This window comes from Podarcis raffonei, chromosome 14, assembly GCF_027172205.1.
Source record: "Podarcis raffonei isolate rPodRaf1 chromosome 14, rPodRaf1.pri, whole genome shotgun sequence".
Lineage (NCBI taxonomy): Eukaryota > Metazoa > Chordata > Lepidosauria > Squamata > Lacertidae > Podarcis > Podarcis raffonei.
In genome coordinates this window covers 30,370,175-30,394,695 of record NC_070615.1, presented here as the reverse complement: position 1 = coordinate 30,394,695, position 24,521 = coordinate 30,370,175, and the positions used below count along the sequence as shown (strand labels likewise).

Here is a 24,521-nt window from a genome sequence, read left to right as displayed (position 1 = left end):
ATTGTCCCTTTTTCCTTCTTAGGAATGAGACACGGAGTGCTATTCGCATCAAAGTTCTGCATGTTCTCTCTTTCGTCTTGAGCGTCAATAGGCAGATTTATGAGGTGAGTTTTCATTTTCACTCTGAGAAATGTTCTTTGGGTGATGTCAGACACATGTTTAAGTCTGGCAGAAGGTCACTTCCTTGAACTTCTATCAAGATAGGAAAACAAAATGGCAACAGAGGACAAAAAAATGAGTTTTCAACCACAAAAATATATATTATGTATGCACATGATGACAACTATGTTCAAATTCATCCGGTGAAATATGCCACTATTTAAAATTCTTAGTAGCTCTTCAGCTTCAAATGAGAATAGCATACCTCCTCACACTAGGACAACATCCTAATAACTAAAACTAACCTTAAAAATGACACGTTACTACCCTCCAATACCAATAATTATTATACTTTCCATGGATCATGAATACAAGGACCTAAATTTTTACATTTTTTTGTATGTTTCATTCCCTTATATTTTCATTTCCTTATTTCTTACATGTTGTTGAACTATGTTTTGGATTAAATAAAATTCATTCCTTCATTTGACTTTTTGACACCCTCAATTAAAGAGCTGTCTGGACCTTCCCCCAGCTTCCTGGCTTGCACCTTCTCAATTTTATCTTCATTCTAGTGCATTTAAAATATTTCTGTCCTGGTTTTTCATAAAACGTATTCACCATACGTTTATAGAAACAGTAAAAACCTACAGTGAAAAATTACTAATACAGTATTAGCACAGCTAATCAATGTTCCACCTCTTTCTTTTACCAGCCTCATTAGACCACTCTGTCTTAGCCAGCTCACAAAAGTCTTGTCCTGTTGCAGGAGGAGTTGATTAACCTGGTGGTCCTCTCCCAGCTGGCCCACATCCAAGAAGACAAAGACCACCAAGTCCGCAAACTGGCCACCCAGCTGCTGGTGGACCTGGCAGAAGGCTGCACCTCCCACCACTTCAACAGCTTGTTGGATATCATAGAGAAGGTCAGGCAGCTGTCAGCTCAGCTCTGGGCTTTGGCAGCAGGAGCTGTGCCTGCTCTCAGGAAGTGTCAAAAACAAGGGAAGAAATTTTGCTTTGGGGAGGGGTTTGCACTGTGAACTTGAGGAGTTTTGCTGGTTTGAATATCCTGTTTGGTTTTGCAAAGCTGAGTGTGTTTTTGCCGGGGGGGGGGGTGGCAGTGTGTCAATTTCGGGTAATGATCTAAAGAGCTTTGCCGTTTAATTTTGCATAGGCATCATCAGGTGCTCTGTTTTGGATCAGGGTAGAAACCTTCAATCAACAAATTATTTGTTTCTTCTGTGTTCCGTAGTCATCAGGACAATGGCTTGGTTATGAAACCTACAAATATTAAAGTATTAAGATTTCCTGAAGTAGCAACTCCACTGAAATCTCTGAAAATGAAGAACCAGATGGCATGTCACTGGGTGTTATGGACACAGCTAGCCACCTAACCAAGCTTGGCTATGCTGCAGCACATGTTAGCATATTCATGTGAAGTCTGATGAAAATGGAATCTCTCCTATTTTCGTGGATGAGACATAACAGCTATAAAATAGCTGATTATCAGATCTAAAAACTCACATATGAAACTCCTTTTGGGTTCACAAGCATGGAAAACCTCCAAAACAGCCTGTTGGTCCAGGCAAAGATACCATTTTGCTTCTTCTAGAGAGATTCAGGCCTCATTCACAACATTTAAAGCTCTATGATGCTGACTTCCTGACTTCTCCCAACAGTCCTGACTTCCCCCAAAGAATTCTGGGAGCTGTAGTTTGTTAAGAGTGCTGAGAGTTACTCAGAGACCCCCACGAGCTGCAATTCCCAATCGTTCCCAGTGAATATGGATTGATTGCTAAACCACTTGAGGATTGTTGCTCCGGGAGAGGAAGAGAGGTCTGCTAACAGCTCTCAGCACCATTAACAAACTACAGTTCCCAGGATCCTTTGCAGGAAGCCATGAAAGTGGCATCGTAGTGCTTTAAATGTATGGGATGAATGTGGGTGTTGTTGCTTTGTATACTTTATGTAGCTCTGCTGTTGCCAGGGGTATTTATTCTTGCCATCCTAGCACTTTTTTTGCAATCCTTATGTAATTGCGGGCCTTGGCCCTCTGCAAAGCTTGTGTATGCTCTCTCTCCCTGAAAAGGTTGCTTCCCATTCCCTGCTGCCTCCCACTGAACTAGAGGAAAGAGACTTGCTGTCTTACTCTGCTTCTTTAGAAGATGTGAAGACAGCAGTCCTGGGCCTTCTGGTCATTTTCCAGGTAAGTGACCAGGTTGTTGAGCCCCGGGGTGGTTTCCTCTTGGGCTTTTTAGTTTATAAATAAATAAATTCTGGCTTTCCTCTTGACAACATCTTGCTTTCCTCCTTTCAGACAAAACTCTACAGTTTCCCCCCCAGCCACGCCACCCGCGTCTATGAGATGTTGATCCTCCACATTCAGCTCCACTATAAACACAGATACAGCCTCCCAGTCGCCAGCAGCATCCGGCTGCAGGTGAGGAATGTGTGCGCCTCTCAGTCCCACTTCCAAACTTGCAGGACTTGCAGGGAAGATGACAAGGAGGAGAGCACTGGCTCCAAATGGTGCTGGCAAGGGGATATTGCTGCTAACTTTCCAGAAGTTTGTTCTGATTTTGTTAAGTCCTGAGATGCAGCAATGGGCACAGAGATCTCCCCCAGCCCACTTCACCAACTGTACTTCCTCCCTCCCTTTGGCTTCTAAGATTTGAGCAGGCAATACCCACGCGGTTTTCAAGCAAGGGCTGAATTCCTCCCCCCTCCCTTTTTCAATTATTCTGAGAACTTAATTCCATGCTCAGTGTTTAACAGAGTGTGCTTTGCCCCAACTGTCACATAATCATACCCCTCAGCCCCTACCTGTAAAGGTCTTGGATAACACTCTCTCCTTTATGTCCTATCAATAAATACATTTTTTTCCTGACTGATGGAGGAGGACACCCAGAGATGGGCAGTTCCTCCCAGGAAGGGAGGAATAGGCAATTTCTATACCCTGCACATTCTGCTTAGTTGATTTTTTCCTACCATTGCTGTGCTGGGTTTGGCAGAGAGGATGGTTCAGTCCAAAGTGCTCCTTCCTCTTTCTTGAATGCTCTGACCTGCTGGCAGGGGCAAAGGGGAGGAGCGGCATATCATACAGAGCCTTGCAAGTCTCGCTGCCGCTACGGATTTCATCACTCCTGCTGGTGGTAAATTGCGCCTGGTGAGTCGTGGCAAATGGCTTGCTTGGCCCCGTGGTTAGGCCCCGTGCACTACCAGTTCACTACCTTGGCTTGCAGAGCTGATGTCTCCGTCGCTCTTCTGCTCCTGTGGAACTCCCTGCTGCTTGAAGTGCAACCATCTTTTAGAAACATTGCAGGACTGCTTGGATTGGATTGAGAAGATCTCTGAACCTGCCTTGGAGCATGTGGGGGAATGCTAGGCTAATTATTTTTTTCTTGCTTATTTTTAGGTATTTGACTTCTTGCTCTCACTTCGGGCTGACTCTCTCCACCGACTGGGCCTGGCTACCAAAGAAGGGCTCATGAAATTCAGCCCCTACTGCCTCTGCGATTTTTTGTAGGTTTTGTCTGATTGTAGCCACTGTTTCCCAAAAATAGTTCTGCTATGTTCTAACCTGAGGCTCCCTTGTACCATGCTGCCCAGAAATTGAAATCTCAATTCAATTGGTGGGCCCAGCCTCTAGCTCTGCAGTGGTGGCCCTTGTGCCTTTGGAAATCCCAGTAGGTCTGTACTGGGCAGTGACGCTTCAGGGGTTTTGAAAGGCCTTTAAAGACCTATTTGTTTCAATTGGCCTTCGCATGAGTAAGCTTTCTCCCGTTTACTGGATTAAGGATAGTAGATTATGTGATTGGAAGATTTGAATGGGTTTCCATTCTTTTAAAGGGTTTTGGTAGTAATGGTGTGTGTGTGTGTGTGTGTGTGTGTGTGTGTTGTAATGGGTTTTTATCATTGTTAATCCACTTTGCACGGACAAGTAGAATGTAAATATTTTAAAGATAAATAAAGCCACTTAGAACATGGATTCTTTGTAAGGTTGTACTTCAAGATGCTATGGTCTGGCAGCAGGCTGATTTTGTCTCCTTCTTATGTCACAGGGAACCAGAGAAGAAACCTGCCGGCACCCTCTCCCCTCCCTCGGGAAGCCCCAGTGTGCCTCCCCAGAGCACGGGCATTCGTATGGGCCACTTACCGTACTCCGTTTTCTTTGGAGTCCTCCTCCAGTGCTTGAAGCAAGTGAGTGATGAATCAAAACCTGGTAATTGGATCCCAAGCTGCAGATCAGGGATGGGGAACTGGATGTGGCCCTCCAGCTCTCTTTCTGGCCCTTGGGACTCTCCATAACCCATCCATGACTCTGCCTTCTTTGGCCCTGCCCATCACTGGCATGCTATTTTATTTTGAGAGTAGCGCCTTACGAAAGACATTGCACATCATGCTGAAATGCATATGGAGCATTGCATATAAAACCTAGTCATTTTTAGTGAGAACTGAAAATATAGGTCCTGCTGGAAGGGTCTGGTTGCCAATCAGGAATGGGTATATGAATGCTGACTTTATACCAGCCCGGTTCCCTCCCAGTGTTTAGGCCTACAACTCCCATCAGCCCCAGCCAGCATGCCCATGCTCGAGTCAACCCCAAGGTCATGTGTCTGGGCTGGCTGGGGCTGATGGGAGTTTTAGGTCAAGACATTGGGAGCACCGCTCTGGCAAAGGCTGCTTAATGTAGCCGCATGGTTGCAGCTCTGCTTCCTGGAGATGGAGCCTGGCATTCTATCTGCCCAAAGAATGTGATTTGCAGCCGGGCTGCAGTTCTTTCCATGCCACCCTTGAACTGCCCTGCTCCCCTGAGTGTCTCTTTCCTTTTTTTCGTTTGTAGGAGACAGACTGGAAGGTGCTGAAGCTGGTTCTGAACAAGTTACCGGAGTCTCTGCAGTACAAAGTGCTTTACTTAACATCCCCTTGCAACATTGACCAGCTGTCTTCTGCCCTCTGCTCTATGGTGAGAATGTGCCTTTTTATGACACCATCTGAGCATCCAATTGGGGCAACAAAGGTCCGCATTAGGGAGCTTTTGATGATTGCCCTACAATTGTGGCATGTGTTAGTGTCATGGGAGAGCTCTCCAGTGGAGAAGCCTGTTGTCGTTTGCTGAATATCTTGCCTACCATTCACTGTAAGGCCCTCGGGTGGGTTGCAACAATGCAGAACAGGAGTGGGTAACTTGTGGGTGCCTCCCTTTGGATTCTGTAGCAGTGACTTTTTGTGTGTGCCACCAGCTTACAGACAAAAAGATGACCGAGCGCCTGCGGGGCACCCCGGAAACTTTCTCCCATAAAGATTTGCATTTGGCTGTGGTTCCAGTGCTGACTACTTTGATCTTTTACCATAATCACCTGGACAAAAGCAAGCAGGTATTATTGCATGCACAGGAACTGAGTGGGACGTGCTCAGTGGGTGAGCCAGGAGATTGACACTGCTGCCAAATAAATAAATATGGCTTAACTTGAGCTTGGCTTTCCTTGACTTGCATTTAGCTATTAAACAAGAAACAAAAGACCTGTAAGTCATCAATCTTTTTGTGTGGCAGTGTCTGTACTCTGGAACTCCCTGCCTGTTGACACCAGGCAGGTGCCTTCACTGTGGTCCTTGCTTATTGCTTGAAACATATTTGCTTAGGCAGACCTATCCAAGCAATGTAGAATGTTAACGAGTGTGATAATCTCTTTTTAGTTTACTGTTTATATATTTTTTAACTGGCTTTTACAATCATTTTAATGTAGGTGTTGGTTTTTTTGGGGGGTGGGGTGGGGACAAACCACTTGGAGCTTTTATTACAATCAAGCTATGAATTTTGTTCATATAGTCATGTGTGAATTTTGTTAAATTAAAAGGGACACCCAGAGAGCCCTGCACCGAAGTGCCTGTAAACGCATCTGAACTGAGTGCTTGGTAATGTTCTGTTTGTGTCTTTGCCTTCACCAGCGGGAGATGGTGTATTGCCTGGAGCATGGCTTGATCTATCGCTGCGCCAACCAGTGTGTCGTGGCTCTCTCCATCTGCAGCGTTGAGATGCCAGATATCATCATCAAGGCCCTGCCTGTCCTGATAGTCAAGCTGACACATATTTCAGCTACGGCCAACATGGCCATCCCCCTCCTGGAATTCCTTTCAAGTAAGTGTATGCGTATTTCATTCTCGCTTTTCAGCGTGTGGATTACAGCTCAGGAGAGGAAGGGACCTTTGCTTTCCCTCTGTGCAATTTTTGAAAATCTGTAGGTAGATTGGATGGCTGTAAAAGATGATTGGACAAGTCTGTGGAGGATGATAAGGCTATCCATGGCTACTAGCCATAACAGGTCTGCTCAGCCTCCACGGTCAGAGGGAGCAATACTTCTGAATACCAGTTGCTGGAAGCCACAGGAGGGGAGAGGGCTCTTGTGCTCTGGTCCTGTTTGCGGGTTTCTCACAGGCATCTGGTTGGCCACTATGAGAACAGGATGCTGGACTAGATGAACCACTGGCCTGATCTAGAAGGCTCTTCTTAGCTTCTTATTTGCAAAGTTTCATTCTGGGACTTTTTGAACAGCAGCAGCTTCCCACCCCACCCCCCAGGTGTGCCACAGCATAAAACTGATTTAGAAAGCCTTCCAAATCCTGCATGTGTCTTGCTATGTAGTGTGAGAGGGATGGTGGGTGATTTGGGGAAGCCAAGTAAGAAGCCCCCTGTGGCACGTGGAGCTAATTGTGTTCTTTGGATCTGGAGCAGGGGCGAGGGGCTCTTTTAGCCAAATGGCCACATTCTTTCCTCGGCAACCTCCAGGGGTCCAGATGTCTGCGGTGGGTAGGCAGAGCAACAGGTGCGACTGATCTTTTGTGCAGCAGGTTATGCTCTAGCTACTGCTCCTCCATCTGGGCAAGAGGCTTTATTTCAGTCCAATGACATATTCCAGCCAGGCCAAAGCATCTGAAGAGGGATGCAGAGCAGCACAGCTAAGCTCCAGGGAGAGTCACAAGGGCTGGGTAAGGAGGGCATTTGGCCGCTAGGGTGGTGTTTCCACCCATGCTCCAGAGAGGCAGCCAGATCATAAGCACATGGTGGTGACCTCTGTGATTCACGCTGGAGAAACCTGTACCTGTGACGGAACAGTCTGGGCATGCCCAAACCAGCCCCCCTGTAAACAAGGTGGCTCCCTGTGTGAAGTGGGTTTCTGCTAGCCATCCCATCTGCAGCCAGACTCTTTTACTGTTTTCTCTTTTCCCAATCCCAGCATTGGCCCGTCTGCCTGCCCTCTACAGGAATTTTGCAGCTGAACAGTACGCCAGCGTCTTTGCCATCTCCTTGCCCTACACAAACCCCTCCAAGTAAGTTGTGGGTGGGTTGCGGTGGTTGTTTTGGTGGGGGTGTTTTGTGGGATGTGCTGGCTGAGGCTGATGGGAGTTGTAGTCCCAAAACAACTGGAGGCCACCAGGTTGGGAAAGGCTGCTATAAGCCATAACCAAGGCAAAACTCCCTCCCATATGTCATCTGTCGTAACTGTTGTCCTCTCTGTTTCTCCAGTCTGCACAACAAATGGTGTGTGTGTGTCAGCCTTTCTCTTTACATTTTATTTTTCAGCCTTCAGTGGGGAGTTTGGGTGCCTTTCTATGATTGCACACTTTAAATCCTGTTGTTAAATAGAAACATTCCCCTTAACCTTTTTTATGTTCTAAGTTTCCAACTAGTATAAGTAATATCACAGTGTGATGCTAATGGCGTGTTGCACAGTAATTTACGTATATACTATTTTAAGCATTGCATCTTGCCATAACATTATCATTCCCCTTGAATGCCTTCCAGGTTTAACCAGTACATTGTATGCCTGGCGCATCACGTCATAGCCATGTGGTTTATCAAGTGCCGCCTTCCCTTTCGGAAAGACTTTGTCCCCTTTATTACCAAGGTAAGCTGGTTGCTGTGCCTGAGAAGCACAGGGGAAGAGCTGACATGCCAGACAGGAGTCAGGGAACAGGATGGGACCATGACGGACACTGCCGCTCTGTGGTGAGCTCCACCTCCAGAGCAGTCCACAAAACAGAGGGGAAAACTTCTTGCCCTGTTCCACCACGGGACTATGTTTTTGGGGTGGTTTTTCAATGTGGCGTAGATTCCCAGTGGGCTGATCCACACTAAATTTTGTTCTTGAGCTTTACAGTTTGTGGTTTGTCTGGAGGAAGCAAACTACAGGTTCAGGTTTGGGTGGTGTACTGAGCTAAACCATGGCTTGACTCATAGCAGTATATTAGCAGGAGGACCTGGAAGCAGGGGAGTGCAGTTTCCTCTTCCTTCTCCAGGAACTCTTGAGCTTGTGCTTTCGCACAGTTTGGTTTAGCATTATGCTAAGATGTTTAGCTCCAACCAAACATCTTAGCAGAAGGCAAACAGGGATTAAAGCTTGAAGGAATTTGCTTGGGGACAGAGACTGAGCCAGGGAAAGGGAACCTGCTGCCTTCTGGATGTTGCTGGACTCCCATCCCCCAGCAGCCCCAGCATGACCAGTGATCAGGGATGATGGGAGTTGGAGTCCAGCAACATCCAGAGGACCACAGCTTCTCCATTCCTGGACTCAAAGATCTCAGTCCTGCCATCCTCACAGGGCCAGTTTGGTGGGGGAAAAGGGAGAGGGCCTTCTTGGTAGTTGCTCCTGGATTTTGGAACTCTCTTCCTAGAGAAGCCAGACTGGCTTTCTCCTTGTCCTTCCGCTGGCAGGGGAAGACTGTCCAATTCTGATAGGCGTTCAAGAACTGGCTGGTTTTTAAGGAAACTGTTTTTAATTGTGCTGTTTTCATTGCTTTTATTACCTGTATATTTGTATTTTATATTGTTTTAACTCCATTACAGTTGAATTTTTTTTTAACGGTTTTTCTTTTATATGTTTTTAGCTTTTTGTACAGTGGTACCTCGGGTTACGAACTTAATTCGTTCTGGAGGTCCGTTCTTAACCCTAAACCATTCTTAACCTGAGGCGCACTTTCGCTCATAGGGCCTCCCGCTGCTGGTGCACCGCTGGTGAGCGATTTCCATTCTCATCCTGTGGCAAAATTTGCAACCCGGAGCAACTACTTTTGGGTTAGCAAAGTTTGTAACCCGAAGTGTTTGTAACCCGAAGTGTTGGTAACCCGAGGTACCACTGTATTTTGTTTTAATTTGTGTAAGCTGTCTTGAGTCCTTCTCTGGGGGAAAGGCAGGATATGAATGTAAATATAATAATAATAGCAATTTTCAACTCTTCTTCGTATTCTCTTTATGACAGGGTTTGCGATCAAATGTCCTCCTCTCCTTTGATGACACACCAGAGAAAGACAGCTTCCGGGCTCGTAGCACCAGCTTGAATGAGAGACCGAAGAGGTAGGTTGTTCCCCGAAGGTCCACTTCTTTTTACAGCACTTTGAAGTGCTCTTTGTTAAAAACGCCGATTTGTTGCCTTCTGGGGGCTGCTACAACTTTTCTGATGGGTCAGGTTTTATGCCAATGAAGCTACCTGACTTTGTTCTGATGATGGTCTGTGCCTTTGCAGCTGAAAGCTGTCCCACCTCGACTCACTGCTCAGTCCAGTTTGAAGTATTTTGCCTCCTCTCATCCTGCAATGCAGGGCTGGAAGACCTCTAGCCCTCCGACTGTCATTGGACTCCAACTCCCATCACCCCCTGCCAGCATAGCCAAGTGTCAGGGATGATGGGTCTTGTCGTTCAACAGTAGCTGGACGTTCCCTACCCCTGCTGTAATGATCAGGTTGCAGCCCATTTAGCTGGTGGTTACACTGGAACATTTTGTAAGCTTTTCAGCACCAGACTAGAAGCTTCTTCACCCCCAATCTGGAGAGAGAGGAAAAACTCTGCAAAAGCATTATGATTTGTTCAGAGAGAACTATGGTCAATTGAAAGCATTGAAGCTGCTTTCAGTGGGTTTTTGAAAAAACTGCGGGTAGCGTTTCTGCTTTGGCTGACTTTGCATCTGGGAAAAGCAATCCTAGCCCTGCATTCACTGTCCATGCAGCAGTCTTTGGGTTAGGGATTCAGAGTTGGTTTGACCTTGAATGTCACTGGTTGGGAGTCACAACCAACTGCAGTCACGTCCTGCTTATTGGCTTCCCGTTGGAGCATCTAGCTGGCTGCTGTGAGAACTGGTTGCTGGACTAGAAGGGCCACCTTTGGGCCAATTCAGCAGGGCTTTTCTGATGTTCTTGTGTTCAGAACTTGCTAGTGGTACTGGTGTATTCCATAGCAATTGCCATTGCAGTCTCCTGACCTGGCTGCATCATTAGTCCAAACTGGTGGTGTCTTTTTGGTCTTCATGTCATGCACCAAATTGGAAACAGAGCAGGATGTCCCCCAAAAACTTCTACAGATGCAAAGTTCTATGTAAGTGGGATTGAGCCCTGATACCATTGTGAGCACAAACCATCATGAAGGCACAATAAAAAGGAAGTCTGGAGGGGCCACATGGAAAACAATGTGGTGCTCGAAGTGCCTTTTGAGTCTGGGTGACCCAGGTTCAGATCTCTGCCTGCCCATGAAGCGTGTCTGCCCCTTCACCACCTCAACAATGATACCCTCAAGCTTCTTAGGCAGAGAGTTTTCCAACTAAGCCCATGAAGTTCCAAAGGCGCATGGCCTACCTTTCATTTCACTGCTGCCCTGGGAATTGTTTTGTGCCTGCAAATTAAAGCACGGCTGGTGAAATTCTTGACCTCGGAGTTACAAACGAGACTCTCCACTTCTCTAGCCAGCCTTTTTGTGTCCATCATTTTCCTTTTGAGTTGTGGCTCCCATCGCCACTTCCTTGCTTCGGCATTTTTGATTTTACTAAGTTGGGATACTGTTGAGTTGAAAAGTTGTTCTGCAAGAGGTGCTTTCAAAACACCCACTGTCATTATTCTCAGAGTGGCAGTAGCCACGAGTTGTAGTTAAAAAGTAGCAGGAGTGTCAGTCAACCCTAAAAGGCACCTTTGGTTGGATGCAAATGGTTTGTGTGTGATTTGCTTCCTGGTCAGAAAACCCACAAGAAACCCCAGGTGTGTGTGCTGCTCTGTAAAACCAGGAACCTCCTGGAGCTCCTTTTCGTTTTCTGGGTACGCAAACATATGCCCTGGGTGTTCTTTGAGCAGGAGATACACCCTCCCTATGTTATCTATTTTTTTGAGTCATTCAGGCAGCGGTTTCACCCTCAAACCTTAGTGATAATGTTGCAGTGAGATGCAGCAGCATAAATGTAGCCAGGCATTGCCCTGAGGGAACTTGCTCACTCCATAGGTACATTTTGTTTTGCTGGAGACACTTCACAGAAGGAAAAATAACAGAAGCTGTTGCCACTTGCGCTTTATGCTGCCCTCACCCCAGGAATCTGCTTTAGACCTTGATGTTGGGGCTGATGATTCCATAGTCTTCTGTCTTGTCATTTAATTGGGTTTGGGTTTTGTGAACTGTGCCTCTAAGCTAACGCATATTGCACATTCCCTACCCACTGTACAGGCACACTTTTATTATTTTTGCTCAGGGCTCCATAGTATTCCAATTGCCACTTTTATTTTGTAACATTTATCAATCTGGGGTAGAATGGGGGAGATGTTGGCTGTCTTTCTGTTGTCTTTTTCATTTTTGAAATGTTTGTTTATGCTTTTTGAGTTTTGCTTATTGTGTTTAATTCCCCCCTCCCTCCTTTTTTTGGCATCCTGTTTTTTTGTTTTTATTTTTACATCACCTTCCGGGACTTTTGTGGCCTTCCAACCTCCATCCTTCCACTGCTTTTCCTCCTGTGCAAAATCACACCTCCTTTACGTGGGGTCTTGGTGGTGGTGCCGCTGCCTGTTCTTCACCCCTAGTAGCTTTAAGATAGCCAAAAATGCCAGGCAAAGCTTGAATAATTCTCCTCCAGTGAAAGAGCTGAAAGAACCCTCTGGTGTCGATGCCTTCCGGTCCCGCAGCATCAGTGTGTCTGACCATGCAGCCCACAGGTAGTGATTCTTGGAGAGCCACCTGGGCTCACGGCCACATTATTTGCTATGATGGGGAGGGTGGCAGATGGAACAGAGGGGATTTGCATGCTGGGGTTCTTGCATGATTTCCTTAGAACTGAGCCCTACCCAACAAGGTTTGCTATGCAAGTGCTTTCTTCTGTTTGCCTGTTTTAAGGTTGAAAAGGACACACAATTTAACGCTGCTGCAAATGTTGGTTTAGTTGCGAGACTCCCATTGATAAAGATGTGAGAGGGGACAGCTGGTTTTGGCTGGGCTTGACCTTTCCCCCCAAATGGTGGTGGTTCCAAAGGCACCTCTTGAATTAAAAAATAATAATTAAAAGTGCTGCATTTTATAGGGCAGCTGTCACAAGACTATTTAGCCGTGGGATGGAATAGAAGGTAACTTTACCATGTGGCACAAGAGACCACTTGGTATAAAGTTTTGATAAGCTGGTGATCAGATCTGTTCTGTGCTGTCCCGTTATTTTGTACAACACAATGTGTTGCTTAAATTTTTAGAGGGATAGCCCTTGGTTTTGTCTCCTGTAGCAAAAATGACAAAAGTGTCTTGTGACACCTTTTAAAGATGGACAAATTTATTATGCTATAATAGCTTTCATGGACTCAAGCCACGGAATGCTGTGTCTTAATGATGTGACCTTGAGTCCATGAAGTCTTTTGCCATCATATATTTTTTAGTCTTTGAGGTGCCACAAGGGGCTCCTTGTTTTTCAGGTACCCTTCACTTTGGGGGCTTCTGATTTCTTTAGTCCTCCTGCTATCCCATGCTTAGATTCATAGAAAGTATAAAAAGGAATGTCAGTTTACAACAGTAATGACCTGGCACAATCCTAAACATGTCTACTCAGAAGTAAGTCCTACTGAATGAAGCGGGGCTTACTCCAAAATTTGCAGGATTAGAATCACAGCCTTAACGAGCTCTTAAGCCCCCATAGTCAGCAGCTGTGTCTCTTGGAGGGCTGCTTCGAAATGGAATCCAAGTCTGTGACTACCTAGCCTGATAAGTGACCTGCTAGTAGGTCCTGTTGCCACAGACACCATACAGCTACAACCCGCCCCCCCAGCAATTGAGGGGTCAGGCAAGCCTACTCCAAGCAGATGAAATAGCCCCTCTTTAGTTACTTTCCCTCCTAGATTTTAAGAAGACATATAGGCTCTCATGATCCCATATTTCAGGTCACTCCTTCGTGGAGCCACATTCCAAAGTTTGATATCCATAAAAAACTGCTAAGCTTGTATATGTGTGTCCCACCCCCCTGCCTCCCAGCTTGCTGCATGCTGTAGAGATTGTGAGATGACTGATTTTCCTTGCCCATTGTGCTTTGGCAAACATCCAACCCACCTTTTTCCAGCCGGCTGCAGACCTCCATCACCAGTTCCAGCCTGGGATCTGCTGACGAGAACTCTATGGCTCAAGCGGACGACAGCCTGAAAAATCTCCACTTGGAGCTGACGGAGACCTGTCTCGACATGATGGCTCGATACGTCTTCTCAAACTTCACAGCTGTGCCCAAAAGGTTTCAGTTCTTACTCGAAGCCCAAGTCCCCAGCCCACTTTCAGGGATGACTATTGTTGGTTTTATATGCCAACTGCTTTGGCTCATTATTTGCTTCTCAAAATGTGATACGCCCTTTCCTTATTGTGAAATATTATGCCCCTTATAATGAAGTATGAACTGGATCTTCGTCACCTTTCCACATCCTGGTGCTGCTTTGGGCTATCTCCCAATAGGCCCCAGCCAGTGTGGCCAGTGGTCAGGACTGATGGGATTTGTATTCCCTCTAGAGGGCACCAAGTTGGCTAACCCTGGCTTAGATGGCCTTAAAAGGACTGGATGTGGGAACCAGTGAATTTGTCTTATTTGCCATGATAGCTATGTGGAGTCCCCATGATCAGAAGGAATGTCTCTCCGGTGGTGGGGAATGTCCTGTTTTGTGGGCAGAGAATGCTTTTACCTGATGGACCTTTGGCCAGATTCATCAAGGCGGCTCTTCAGTTCCTTCATTTCAGCCTGACGCCTGTCAGAAGTTTTGTTGGACTACAGCTCCCAGGAGCCCCAGCCAGCACCGCCGTATGATGCTGGAGCTGATGGGAGTATGGCTATATTGGCTGGGGATGATGGGAGTTGTAGCAGCTGCTTTAATTCATTGCCCATGTCTTCCCGATGCTTCCAGGTCTCCGGTGGGAGAGTTTCTCCTCGCTGGAGGGAGGACCAAGACGTGGCTGGTGGGCAACAAGCTGGTGACAATCACAACAAGCGTCGGGACGGGAACCAGGTCTCTCCTGGGCCTTGACTTGTCAGAGACACAGAACAGCACAGAGGCAAGGTAAGCCCTGATGCACCTCTCACCCCCCTTTTAAAAATAGTACTAATAATAAGCAAAGGAGACTGGGGAAATGACGCTGGGCGCTCTTAAAACTCCAGGGGTTGAGGGTAGGGAAGAAGGGACAAATAACTATTGTGGGGTGCTGTCACAGAGTTTTTAATATTGACTAGGGGTGGATGTAGAAATGGGAGGAAAGGGCCCTTTTGCACAAAGAGCCTGGCCTCAAAATCTGTCTGGGGCTGGGAGGCCACTTGCTCACCCTTCTTCGCCTTCTGCCACAAGTGGATGCTCCCTTATGCTGTTTTACACAGGAAGAGAGGAAGCTGACTTTTACTGAGTCAGACCATTGGTCCATCTAGCTCAGTACTGTCTACACTGATTGGCAGGGGCTCTCCAGGGTTTCAGGCAGGAGGCATTCTCAGCCCTACCTGGAGATACAGGGGCTGGAGCTTGGGACCTTCTGCATGGAAGGCAGGTGCTCATCCCTTTGTGCTGCGGCCCTTCCCCATCTGCCCCAGTTGATAGCAGCGCTGGAGGGTCTTGGCCTTTCCCAGTCTCCTGGTCCCCTTAACTGGAGATGGTGGTACGCCTACTGGGCCTTCTGCTTGCAGAGCAGGTGTTCTGCCACTGAACCATGGCCCCTCCCCACAAGATCTACCAGCGGAGACAAATTAATTCCTTTGCGGACTGACGACATTCCTGCTTTGGATTCCTAGCTCAGACCACACCTTGCAAGTGAGGCAGACCAAAGAAGCTCCAGCCAAGCTTGAGTCCCAGGCTGGCCCACAAGTGGTTCGAACCCGCAACCGTGTCAGGTCGATGTCTGGTAAGGAGCCTCCCCTGATTTCTCTGTATGGAAGATTCAGATGCTTAGAGCCATAAGGCTTGCTTAGATTGTTTGTTCAGGATCAGGCCTAGCTACTACAGAGTAGTTACTCCTGAGACAAACAGGGTTTGAGAACGTAAGAGGAGCAGCCTGCTGAATCAGGTCCAAAGGGGTCCATCTATCCCAGCATCCTGTTCTCACAGTGGCCAGCCAGATGCCCCAATGGGAAGCCAGCAAGCAACAGATACACTCTCCCCACTTGTGATTCCCAGAGGGATAATGCGCCAGTATTTCAGTGGCAACTGGTTGGCTTCCTGATTGCAGGAGCTAAATTGTGCTCTGAAGGATATGCATATGCCCCCAATTCACACACTGTATGCCAGAGCATACAATATAGCAATGCAGCAATATAGAAAAAGGTGCCATGGAATATTGACCTGCTGATCCCTGGTAAATGCATCCATAGCCTTCAGCTGATTATCCAGCACTTGCAGGCTGGAGCTGGTAGGAGTTGTTTTCTAAAATGGTGGTAGGAGTTGCATTCTAAAATGGTGCTGACTGGGGGAGGGGCTGATGGGAGTCGTAGTCCCAAACATCTGAAGAGCACCCGGTTAGCAAAGCTTGGCTTATTGTGACTGTTCAGTCCAGCAGTTCTCCCTCCTAGAATAACTGGAGTTCTGTCCTTATAAGCAACTTCTTAGTCTTACCTACTTGTTTCCAGTTTCTGGGGCTTCTCTGTGAATTCCTTTTCTCCTTGTTTGTTAGACAGTGGCCCAGGCTTGGCCTGGTTACTCGGGGCCTAATGGACCAGGGGCTTGATGTCATTTTCTTGTGCTTGAATCCTGCTTGCAGGTTTCCCACGGGAATCTGGTTGGCCACTGTGAGAACGCGATGCTAGGCCATGGGCGTGACTCAGCCGGCTCTTCTTAGGTTCTCAGCGCTTAGTCAATAGAAACTGGTTTGGGAGAGGTGCCTCTTAATTTAGCCTCTACCAGCAGGAGACGCATTCTGGCCTCAGTGGAGCCCACCACAATCTCCATACAGCTGCCTGTATGTGTTAAGGAGAATTCACAGGTGTGCAGAAGATTCCCCCTCCTTCCCAATAAAATACATCACCTGAACTACTTTAGGGTCTGTCTCTGCCTTCTGATTCACACTGGTGATTGCTTGCCCTGATAATAATAGCTTTGGATATGAGAGGATCCCCCAGGCAGAGGATCTTTGCACTGCTAGATCAATACTAGATAATACTAGATCAATACAGTCCTAGAGTGGGATTAACAGTCACTGGAAGCCCCAGGAGGGGAGGGCACTCTTGTGTTCATATCTCCCTTGTAGGCTTTTGTTTGGGCACTGTGAGTACAGGAGGCTGCACTAGATGGGCCACTGGCCTCATCCAGCAGGCGCTTCTTCTATTCCTAAGCACACACAGTTCAACTCCGTTTCTTCTCAATAGCTGCCTATGTTTTTTATATCATCTTTGAACCAATATGCAGCCCCTCTGCAAAACCCTCCTAACCTCTCTGCTTCTTCTGAATGCCCTTTTGCCATCCAGGTGGCCATGCCTTGCGGGTTGGGGCATTAGACACCTCCACCTCCCATTTCCCAGCCACCCCGATGCCCCAAGGATTTCAGAGCTCTCCTGCTCCTACTGCTGCTCGAGCGGAAAAGGCTGTTCCTGGGCCTCTACAGAAGGAAAAGGCCAACTTGGCTGCGTACGTCCCCCTGCTAACACAAGGCTGGGCGGAGATACTGGTGCGGAGACCCACAGGTAGGCCAGGTGAAATGTATGCCTTCACAAATATGTAAAATGGCATGTGTTGGTGCACATGTTTCCATGTTGCTGAGTGTAAAGGGCTTAGGTAAAGGGACCCCTGACCATTAGGTCCAGTCGTGGCCGACTCTGGGGTGGTGGCGCTCATCTCGCTTCATTTCCCAAGGGAGCTGGTGTACAGTTTCCGGGTCATGTGGCCAGCATGACTAAGCTGCTTCTGGCAAACCAGAGCAGCGCACGGAAACGCAGTTTACCTTCCCGCCGGAGCAGTACCTATTTATCTACTTGCACTTTGACGTGCTTTCGAACTGCTAGGTTGGCAGCAGCAGGGACCCAGCAACGGGAGCTCACCCCATCGCGGGGATTCAAACCGCCGACCTTCTGATCAGCAAGTCCTAGGCTCTGTGGTTTAACCCACAGCACCACCCGCGGCTTAATCAGTGCCTTATCCTAGAATCATAGGAATGATGTAACACTGTGTGTTATTATAGGAGTTTTTCAGGAATGTGTCCTAGTTGCAGCCCCTTGTTTATGTTGTGACATGGACAAGCAATGATGTTCCATCAGCCTGGTGCCAAGTGTTTTGTTGTAATGCTAAAAAGCAATTAGCACTTGGAGAGAGCACTTCTTATCATGCCTTGTGGCTCTGGTGTAGGGGACCTCCAGCGTTCCGTGAAAAGTTACCAGGTATTCCCCAACATGAAGCTCAGCTACGGTGCACAAAGTCCTGTGAAAAGCAACTTGCCCATTGCTATCTGTTTTCCTCCTGCTCTATATGTAGCTGCAGGGAAGTGTGGCACGAGGGGCTGGGGCTGGAGTTCAGTGGTAGAGTATGTGCCAGGCATGCAGACGGCTCCAGGTTTCATCCCCAGCATTCCCTGATCAGAAGCAAGTGACAGAAAGGCCACAGCACAGAGCAGAAGGGGCCCACAGGCTAACCTGGCAAAAGGCAGCTTCTTATGTGATTCTTTTAGGGCTGTGCATGGCACCCCCAATCCAGTCTGGGACTCTGGAACAGCCCTGATCTGACTCTGGACAGTCTAGGACCAACCTGGACCAGGGACCTGAATTGATTTGGGGTGGGGGCGGTCAGCCCTAGCATTTAATTAAGGTTTTAAACATGCTGTTGGGAAGGGAACGTGTTGATCAGTGGAAAGGTCAATCCTGCTGGAATCACCACCACCTTTCCTGCAGGCTGGGTGAAGCAGATCCTGCAGATGCTGTCTGCCTCCCCTCAGCCCCAGGCGATCCAGAGCTCTCTTGGCCTCAGCCCAGTTTGGGTCCAGGAATTGTTTGAATCTGGCGCACAGCCCCAGTGTCTTCTAGGCAGAGCTCTCCATTCACCTAGGAGGCCAGTGCTGGATGTTTGATATGTCCACAACCTGGAAGGAGACCCCGAATCCCCTGCAGGCCATTTACGAAAGAGGGAAACAAGACGGGGGTTATTAACGGGGATTTTATTTTATTTTTAAATCTCAGTGGCATGTTCTGCTTTGTTCTGCATCTTCACCTTCCCACCACTCCAGGTAACACGAGCTGGCTGATGAGCCTGGAGAACTCCCTGAGTCCGTTTTCCTCGGATATCAACAGCATGCCCCTGCAGGAGCTCTCCAACGCTCTCATGGCAGCCGAGCGCTTCAAGGAGCACCGCGACCCCACCCTGTACAAGTCCCTCTCGGTCCCTTCCTCCACCTTGCCAACGGGGACTGCCAAGCCGTACTTTCTGCAGCGCTCAAACACAGGTGAGGCAGCTCAGTGGCTGGCCCAGGAGAGAGGGTGCGAGGATGAGACGATAGCTAGTCATTCCCAGCCAAAGTGCTTCATGGCAGAGCCACTCTGCTTTAGGAGAACAGGAGGCGCACGCAATTCACCTTCCTAAAAGGAAGTCTTTAATCTAGCCTGAAGCCCAGCCACTGTTACAGCAGGCCATGTGTGGGGCTAGCAGGGGCTGATGGGAAGTGTAGTCCAAAACAGTTGGATTGCTCCAGGTTCGGGAAAGCTGCCTTAATCAATTAGGGATAATTCCATAGAAGTTAGATCATGCTTCTTGAATAAATTATGCTGCCTTGGACCACTTGAGCCACATTCACACCATTCATGGAAAGCAGTATGGGGTAAGGTAAAGGACCCCCTGGATCAGGGGTCTGCAACCTTTAAGACAAAAGGAGCCACTTGGACCCGTTTCCGAAGAAGAAAAACCTGGGAGCCACAAAACCGGGAAGGTGACGTCGGGACGGTGCGTGACTAACGCACGCACTGCCCCCATGCGACGTCACAGCCAGTACAGCGCCCGCCACAGTGGGGAGTGTCAGGGCGCACAATGCGCCTCCTCCCCTCGCTAGTATCCGCCTCGGAGCCGCGGCAAAGGTGTAAAAGAGCCACATGCGGCTCTGGAGCCGCGGGTTGCAGACCCCTGCCCTGGATGGTTAAGTCCAGTCAAAGGCAACTATGGGGTGCGGCAGTCATCTCGCTTTCAGGCCGTGGGAGACGGTGTTTGTCCACAGCTTTCTGAGTCTTGTGGCCAGCATGACTAAACCGCTTCTGGCACAATGGAACACCGTGAGGGAAGCCAGAGGATTCTTTGAGGGAATGACTTTTTAAAAAGTGGTATTACATTTCTTTTAATGCATGCTGTGAATGTGGTCTTGCTGAAGAAATGCAGAATAGGAACATAAATACTTAGGGTTGTATCCAATGTGGATTAGACCTATTGAAATTCATCGGCATGACTAAAGTCGGGTTGCCATACATCTGGATTCTCCTGGATCCCCACCCCCCAAAAAAGCTCAGCAGCTTTCCCTAAAAAAGCCTTTTGTGTCTGGATTTTTACTTCTTGAAGTATGGCAAACCTAGACTAAAGATTTGTAAATTTCAATGGGTCTGTTCTGAATAACAGTTGGATACAACTCTGAATAATCCATTTTACTTATGTGTGTATAATTCAGTCATAGAAAGAAGCACACTGCTCATTTCACTAAACACAGCAGAATCTGTGCTTCTGCTGAGCCAGGCTTAGCCAAAGAGTGTTTTGATCAATGCATGTTTCACTCATGAGTCTAGGTCTCCTTCCAGAAGTTGTCAGGGCAGACTGGGTGGAGGACTTCTCTGTTAAAGCTCCCTTGTTCTGAAACAATGGTCTGCAGCAAGAAGGGGGGTTGGAGAATTCCCTTACTGCTCAGGTCTGTGTTTATTTCAAACAGCAATGTTCTGTGTCAGAGTAGCTCAGATTCTGTAACCTGGCTAAATTATGCAAATTAGTATGCATGGTTTTCTTTTTCTTTTTGCATAATTTTTTCTGTGATCTTTTTGTGTGCGTAGTTTTGTTTCTGCTCATCATGGGGAGGAAGGCACAGATCTGCGCAAGAGCCCTGATAAAACTGGGAATGTTTCCTGCAGTTGCTCTGACTTCAGCCATTGCCCCCACAAGCACAATATTTACACAACCACAGGGACTAGAATCTTGTTTCTTTTTATCCTGCAGGCAGCTGCATATCCCGCATCTTTTCCACTCTCCTTTGGAATTGCAGCATTGCGCACAGCTCTGCTGCAGCCCCGCCCACACGAACAGTGTCCCGCCTACTCACCTTCCAGCCCCCCCCCCCCGTTTCTGAGATTTAACCTGTTGCTACCCACTCACTTTCTAGCTAATCTGAATAGCCCCGATGACAGTAAATGAGGCTGCTGGTGGGTTTGTTTCTGTTTTTAGATGGAAATATAGTTAATGCCCAGATTCTAAATATTGTGCACTGTACCACACACTCTTGGCCAACCCGGAAGGCATCAGGTTGGGGAAAACTGCTCTCCCGAATTTTACACCTGTGCAGGACAGATCTCAAGAACAGAGAACATGCATGCCTCCTGGCATTAAACATTGAAATCAATGGCCATGACTCCTGTTGGTAAATTCATTTCAGGGGGTCTACTCTGAGTAGGACTTAGTTGAAGACAACTCTAAATTCAGGTGAATTTATTATTTCGGTCACAGACCAGTTTAAATTCAAGTGTAATTGACAGCATCTAAAGTGCGGTGTAAAAAAAAAAAAAAAGTAGTAGTGTTCAGATGCCCATTTACCAGGAAATTTTAAGATGCAAGAATCTGGGAGCTGGGAGCTTTTCTTTTTCCTGGTGCTTTAAGGCTGAACCGCTGTAGTGCTGGAAGTGCTGGTGGTTTCCCCACCTCTTTGGGTTGTGTTTTAGTTTAGGGAAAGGGAGGGTTTGGGGGATAAGTGACTAATCTCATATCTCCTTTTCCTCCTGAACCATACCTACTTGCATAAGCCGCCTTTTCTTAACCATTCCATTGTCCAGTATTCAGTGTGGGTATCTGGATGTTTCTCCCTCCCTTCTCTCATTGACTGATTTACAAAGCCCAGAACAACTTGGTTCCAGGGTGCCTCAGGGACCTCCTGATCCCTTCCAACCCAGCTCAATCACTGAGATCATTGCAGGAGCATCACTGGCCATTTCCCAAGCTGGGGAAGCTCATTTGACAAGGAACTGAACCTTTTGTGCCATTGACCCAGTATTGTGCCTGTGGAGACTGTTCCAGCCTTTAAACACCTGCTGAAAACTTCCCCATTTTGCCAGGCCTTATTTGGGCAGTTAAGAATACATCTTTCCACAATAGTTAGCTGATTTCTTATTTTAACACACACGCGGTTTTATGTACGTTTGCTGTACGTTGCTCTGGTTTTTGTTTTATGAATTAGCGGTATATAAATATTTGTATGAATAAAAATAATAATGCAGGGCAAAGTCCACTGTCACGTTCTCTGCAGGCCCTTTTGAAGTTCTTGCTCTTTTCATTGAGAATTGCGAAGGAGGACCATCTGCTGCATTGCACCCTGTTGGATGGCTCCATCCTCATTTGGGGCAGGGATAGGAGGAGGAAACTCTCCCTGTAACACAGCCTTTGGCAATATGGTGCCCACCAGATGTTTGGGACTATAACTCCCATCATTCCCAGCCACCATGGCTGATGAGTATTCTGGTCTAAAATGGCCGGGTAATAAATTAAAATCATCACCATCATCCCAAGCTATGTTGCAGGGGTCCTCAGCCCCCAAAGGCTCAGCCTTGGCTACACCTCTTCTAAGTGCTCTCACACTTCCCTACCCTGTTATTTTCTCCCATGTATTTTGTTGAAGCTGGCTCTCTTTCTGATTATGTGTTAAAACTCGGTGCTTTAATTTTATTTATTTATTTTCTCCATAGAGTCTCTTCCTCTCTCTCTTCCTCTCCTTCCTTTTTGATGTCATTCCTCCCTTGGTTTTCCCTTCACAGTGGCCTCTTTCTCTTCCATGTACCTGACCAGTTCTCAAGAAAAGTTGCACAGGAGCATTTCCTGGGCAGGTATACTTGCATATCTTTAAAGGAGGTTTATTAAAAATAATAATAATAAAAAGAAAAGCAAGAAGGAGGAGGGAGGGGGAGCAAGTATTGACATAAAAAGAAACAAGCACTGTGATTCATAGAGGCTGCCTTTCCTCGTGCTTCCATCCACTCCTTCCATGTTTTATGTCTGTCCCTGATCTCATTGCACTCCAGGGATGGAAATTCCAGTGGGCATAAACAAGTCCAAGCCAGACATGGCCTCGGTTGGTCCATGAAAGCTCCATAATGCCTTGGTTTTGGGGTGGGGGGGAAGCTCTTTATAGGCAGGCCACCAAACTGTAGGGCAGGGCTGCCCAATGTGGTTGCCCACCAAATGGTGTTGGACTTCCATCTCCTACCAGCCCCAGCCAACGTCACCAACAGCTGGGGGTTATTATACCTTTATCCTGGCCTTTGGCACCTGAGATGTTTGTTTACAGGGCCCATCCTATTCCTGTGGTTGTGATCTGTTTTAACTGTTTCAGATTTTAAATTGTTGTGACCCACGCTGGGACCTGCTGGTGAAATATATTATTATTATTATTATTATTATTATTATTATTATTATTATTATTAGTTGCATTCTAACATCTGGAGTGGACCACATTGGCTATCTCTGCTATAGAACACAGAAAGAAGGAAAGTTGCAATTCGGGTGCAGCTTAGAAACAGGAAAAACTGAAACTGCCAATGTTTCTCTACCCCTGCCTTTTGTTCAGTTTTGAGTCTTCCATTTCCACCTCCTAACTCTTTGTGTGTTGACCCTGCAACCCAGCCACAGATAATAAGTCTATCAATCAAAATTCTATCTGAATTAAGGCAAGGAGGTTAAGAAATCTTTCAGGGGGTCTGTCTTTCTGTTGCCTACTCACGCGAAGGCTGCAATCTAGACTTTAGCCTTTGCCAGTCTTGTGCTCCTCAGATGTTTTGGGATTATTAACGCCTAACAGCCCCAGCCAGGATAGCCAAGCTCGCTGGGGCTGATGGGAGCTGTAGCCTGAAGCAGCAGCAGCAACAACAACAGTTACATTTCTATATTACCTTTATCTTCCAAGGATCTCAAAGTGGTGTACATGGTTCTCCTCTACCCCATTTCATTCTCACAACAACCCTGTGAGGTAGGTTAGGCTAAGAGATGATGACTGGCCCAAGGTCACCCAGGGAGCTTCATGGCTGAGTGGGGATTCGAACCTTGATGTCTTCAGTCAAAGTCTCAACATTCTAACCAGTACACCACACACCGGGAGGGTACCAGGTTAGCAAAAGCTGCAGTCTAGAAATCCTTTTGGTTCTACGGTGAACAGAAGCAGAAGCACAAAGCTAATCAATGCTGTTTTCGTGCAATGTACAGAACATTATCCAACCCTCGCTTAAAAAAAACAACCACTCAAGTAAAATTCTGATGTGGCATTGCTGCAGGTCACCATTGATTGCTGTGTTTGAAGAGATGCTGTTAAAATGTCCACAGGATCAGGCAGGTGCCTCTCACTTTGAATGAACCTCGCTTTGAACGAATCTTAAAAACATTGGTTAAAAAACAGCAGCCATTTCACTCTGAAGCATTAGAGGAAACTGGGCAGGGGTCTTCTGGCTTGGACAGTTTAGCAGATCAGCACGTTTGTTTGAGGGGTGTGTGTGTTTTGTGTGTGTTTACAGCTAACTCTTGAATTTCTGCTTTGAAATAACTTTTTTTTATCTTGCAAGCTGCAATCAATATCCCCCCCAAGCTGCTGCAGTGGTGGTCTTGTCTTTTCTTGCTGGTTTTGTTAATTTCATTTGTGTGCCGAAAACTATGTATTTTTTAAGTTTGTTTTTTGGGTGTGTGTGCGGGGGAAAGCAATCTCTGCATGTGCAATTGGCCTCTATTTATTTCTTGTCAGAATCTGCCGTGGTTCTGGAAGAAGGAAGCCCACCGGAGACGGATTTAAAAGATGCAGAATCTCGCCTGGAATCTCAAGAGATTGAAGACTTTGAAGCTGTGTGTCCGGAGCAAGGCCTAAGCGAGGAGAAGGTGGTCAAATGCCCCGGGACGTATAGTCGGGTCAGTAAGCTCCCTTGCTTGATCTTGAGTTAAACCTGGCAAGGAGAACATAATGAGACATTCTTGAACTTTCTTCAGATAAGTATGCCTTTTGTGA

The 24,521-nt window shown here is 47.1% G+C and overlaps 1 protein-coding gene across 11 annotated transcripts in view; it reads left to right on the top strand.

Moving 5' to 3' along the window:
* Positions 1 to 24,521, top strand: part of TSC2 (TSC complex subunit 2) — a 45,727-nt gene that overhangs the window by 11,910 nt on the left and 9,296 nt on the right. For 6 of the 11 annotated variants that reach the window (XM_053365622.1, XM_053365623.1, XM_053365631.1 and 3 more), the window contains 20 exons: positions 23 to 104; positions 869 to 1,024; positions 2,188 to 2,304; positions 2,416 to 2,538; positions 3,514 to 3,620; positions 4,160 to 4,298; positions 4,942 to 5,064; positions 5,342 to 5,476; positions 6,048 to 6,237; positions 7,334 to 7,427; positions 7,903 to 8,005; positions 9,356 to 9,450; positions 11,924 to 12,055; positions 13,435 to 13,599; positions 14,258 to 14,410; positions 15,127 to 15,236; positions 16,792 to 17,007; positions 18,537 to 18,752; positions 22,294 to 22,362; positions 24,264 to 24,424. In XM_053365622.1, the coding sequence (XP_053221597.1) occupies positions 23 to 104; positions 869 to 1,024; positions 2,188 to 2,304; positions 2,416 to 2,538; positions 3,514 to 3,620; positions 4,160 to 4,298; positions 4,942 to 5,064; positions 5,342 to 5,476; positions 6,048 to 6,237; positions 7,334 to 7,427; positions 7,903 to 8,005; positions 9,356 to 9,450; positions 11,924 to 12,055; positions 13,435 to 13,599; positions 14,258 to 14,410; positions 15,127 to 15,236; positions 16,792 to 17,007; positions 18,537 to 18,752; positions 22,294 to 22,362; positions 24,264 to 24,424 (2,686 nt within the window). The remainder of the gene's footprint in view (positions 1 to 22; positions 105 to 868; positions 1,025 to 2,187; positions 2,305 to 2,415; positions 2,539 to 3,513; positions 3,621 to 4,159; positions 4,299 to 4,941; positions 5,065 to 5,341; positions 5,477 to 6,047; positions 6,238 to 7,333; positions 7,428 to 7,902; positions 8,006 to 9,355; positions 9,451 to 11,923; positions 12,056 to 13,434; positions 13,600 to 14,257; positions 14,411 to 15,126; positions 15,237 to 16,791; positions 17,008 to 18,536; positions 18,753 to 22,293; positions 22,363 to 24,263; positions 24,425 to 24,521) is intronic. The other 5 variants (XM_053365624.1, XM_053365627.1, XM_053365626.1 and 2 more) reach the window with 5 other exon arrangements.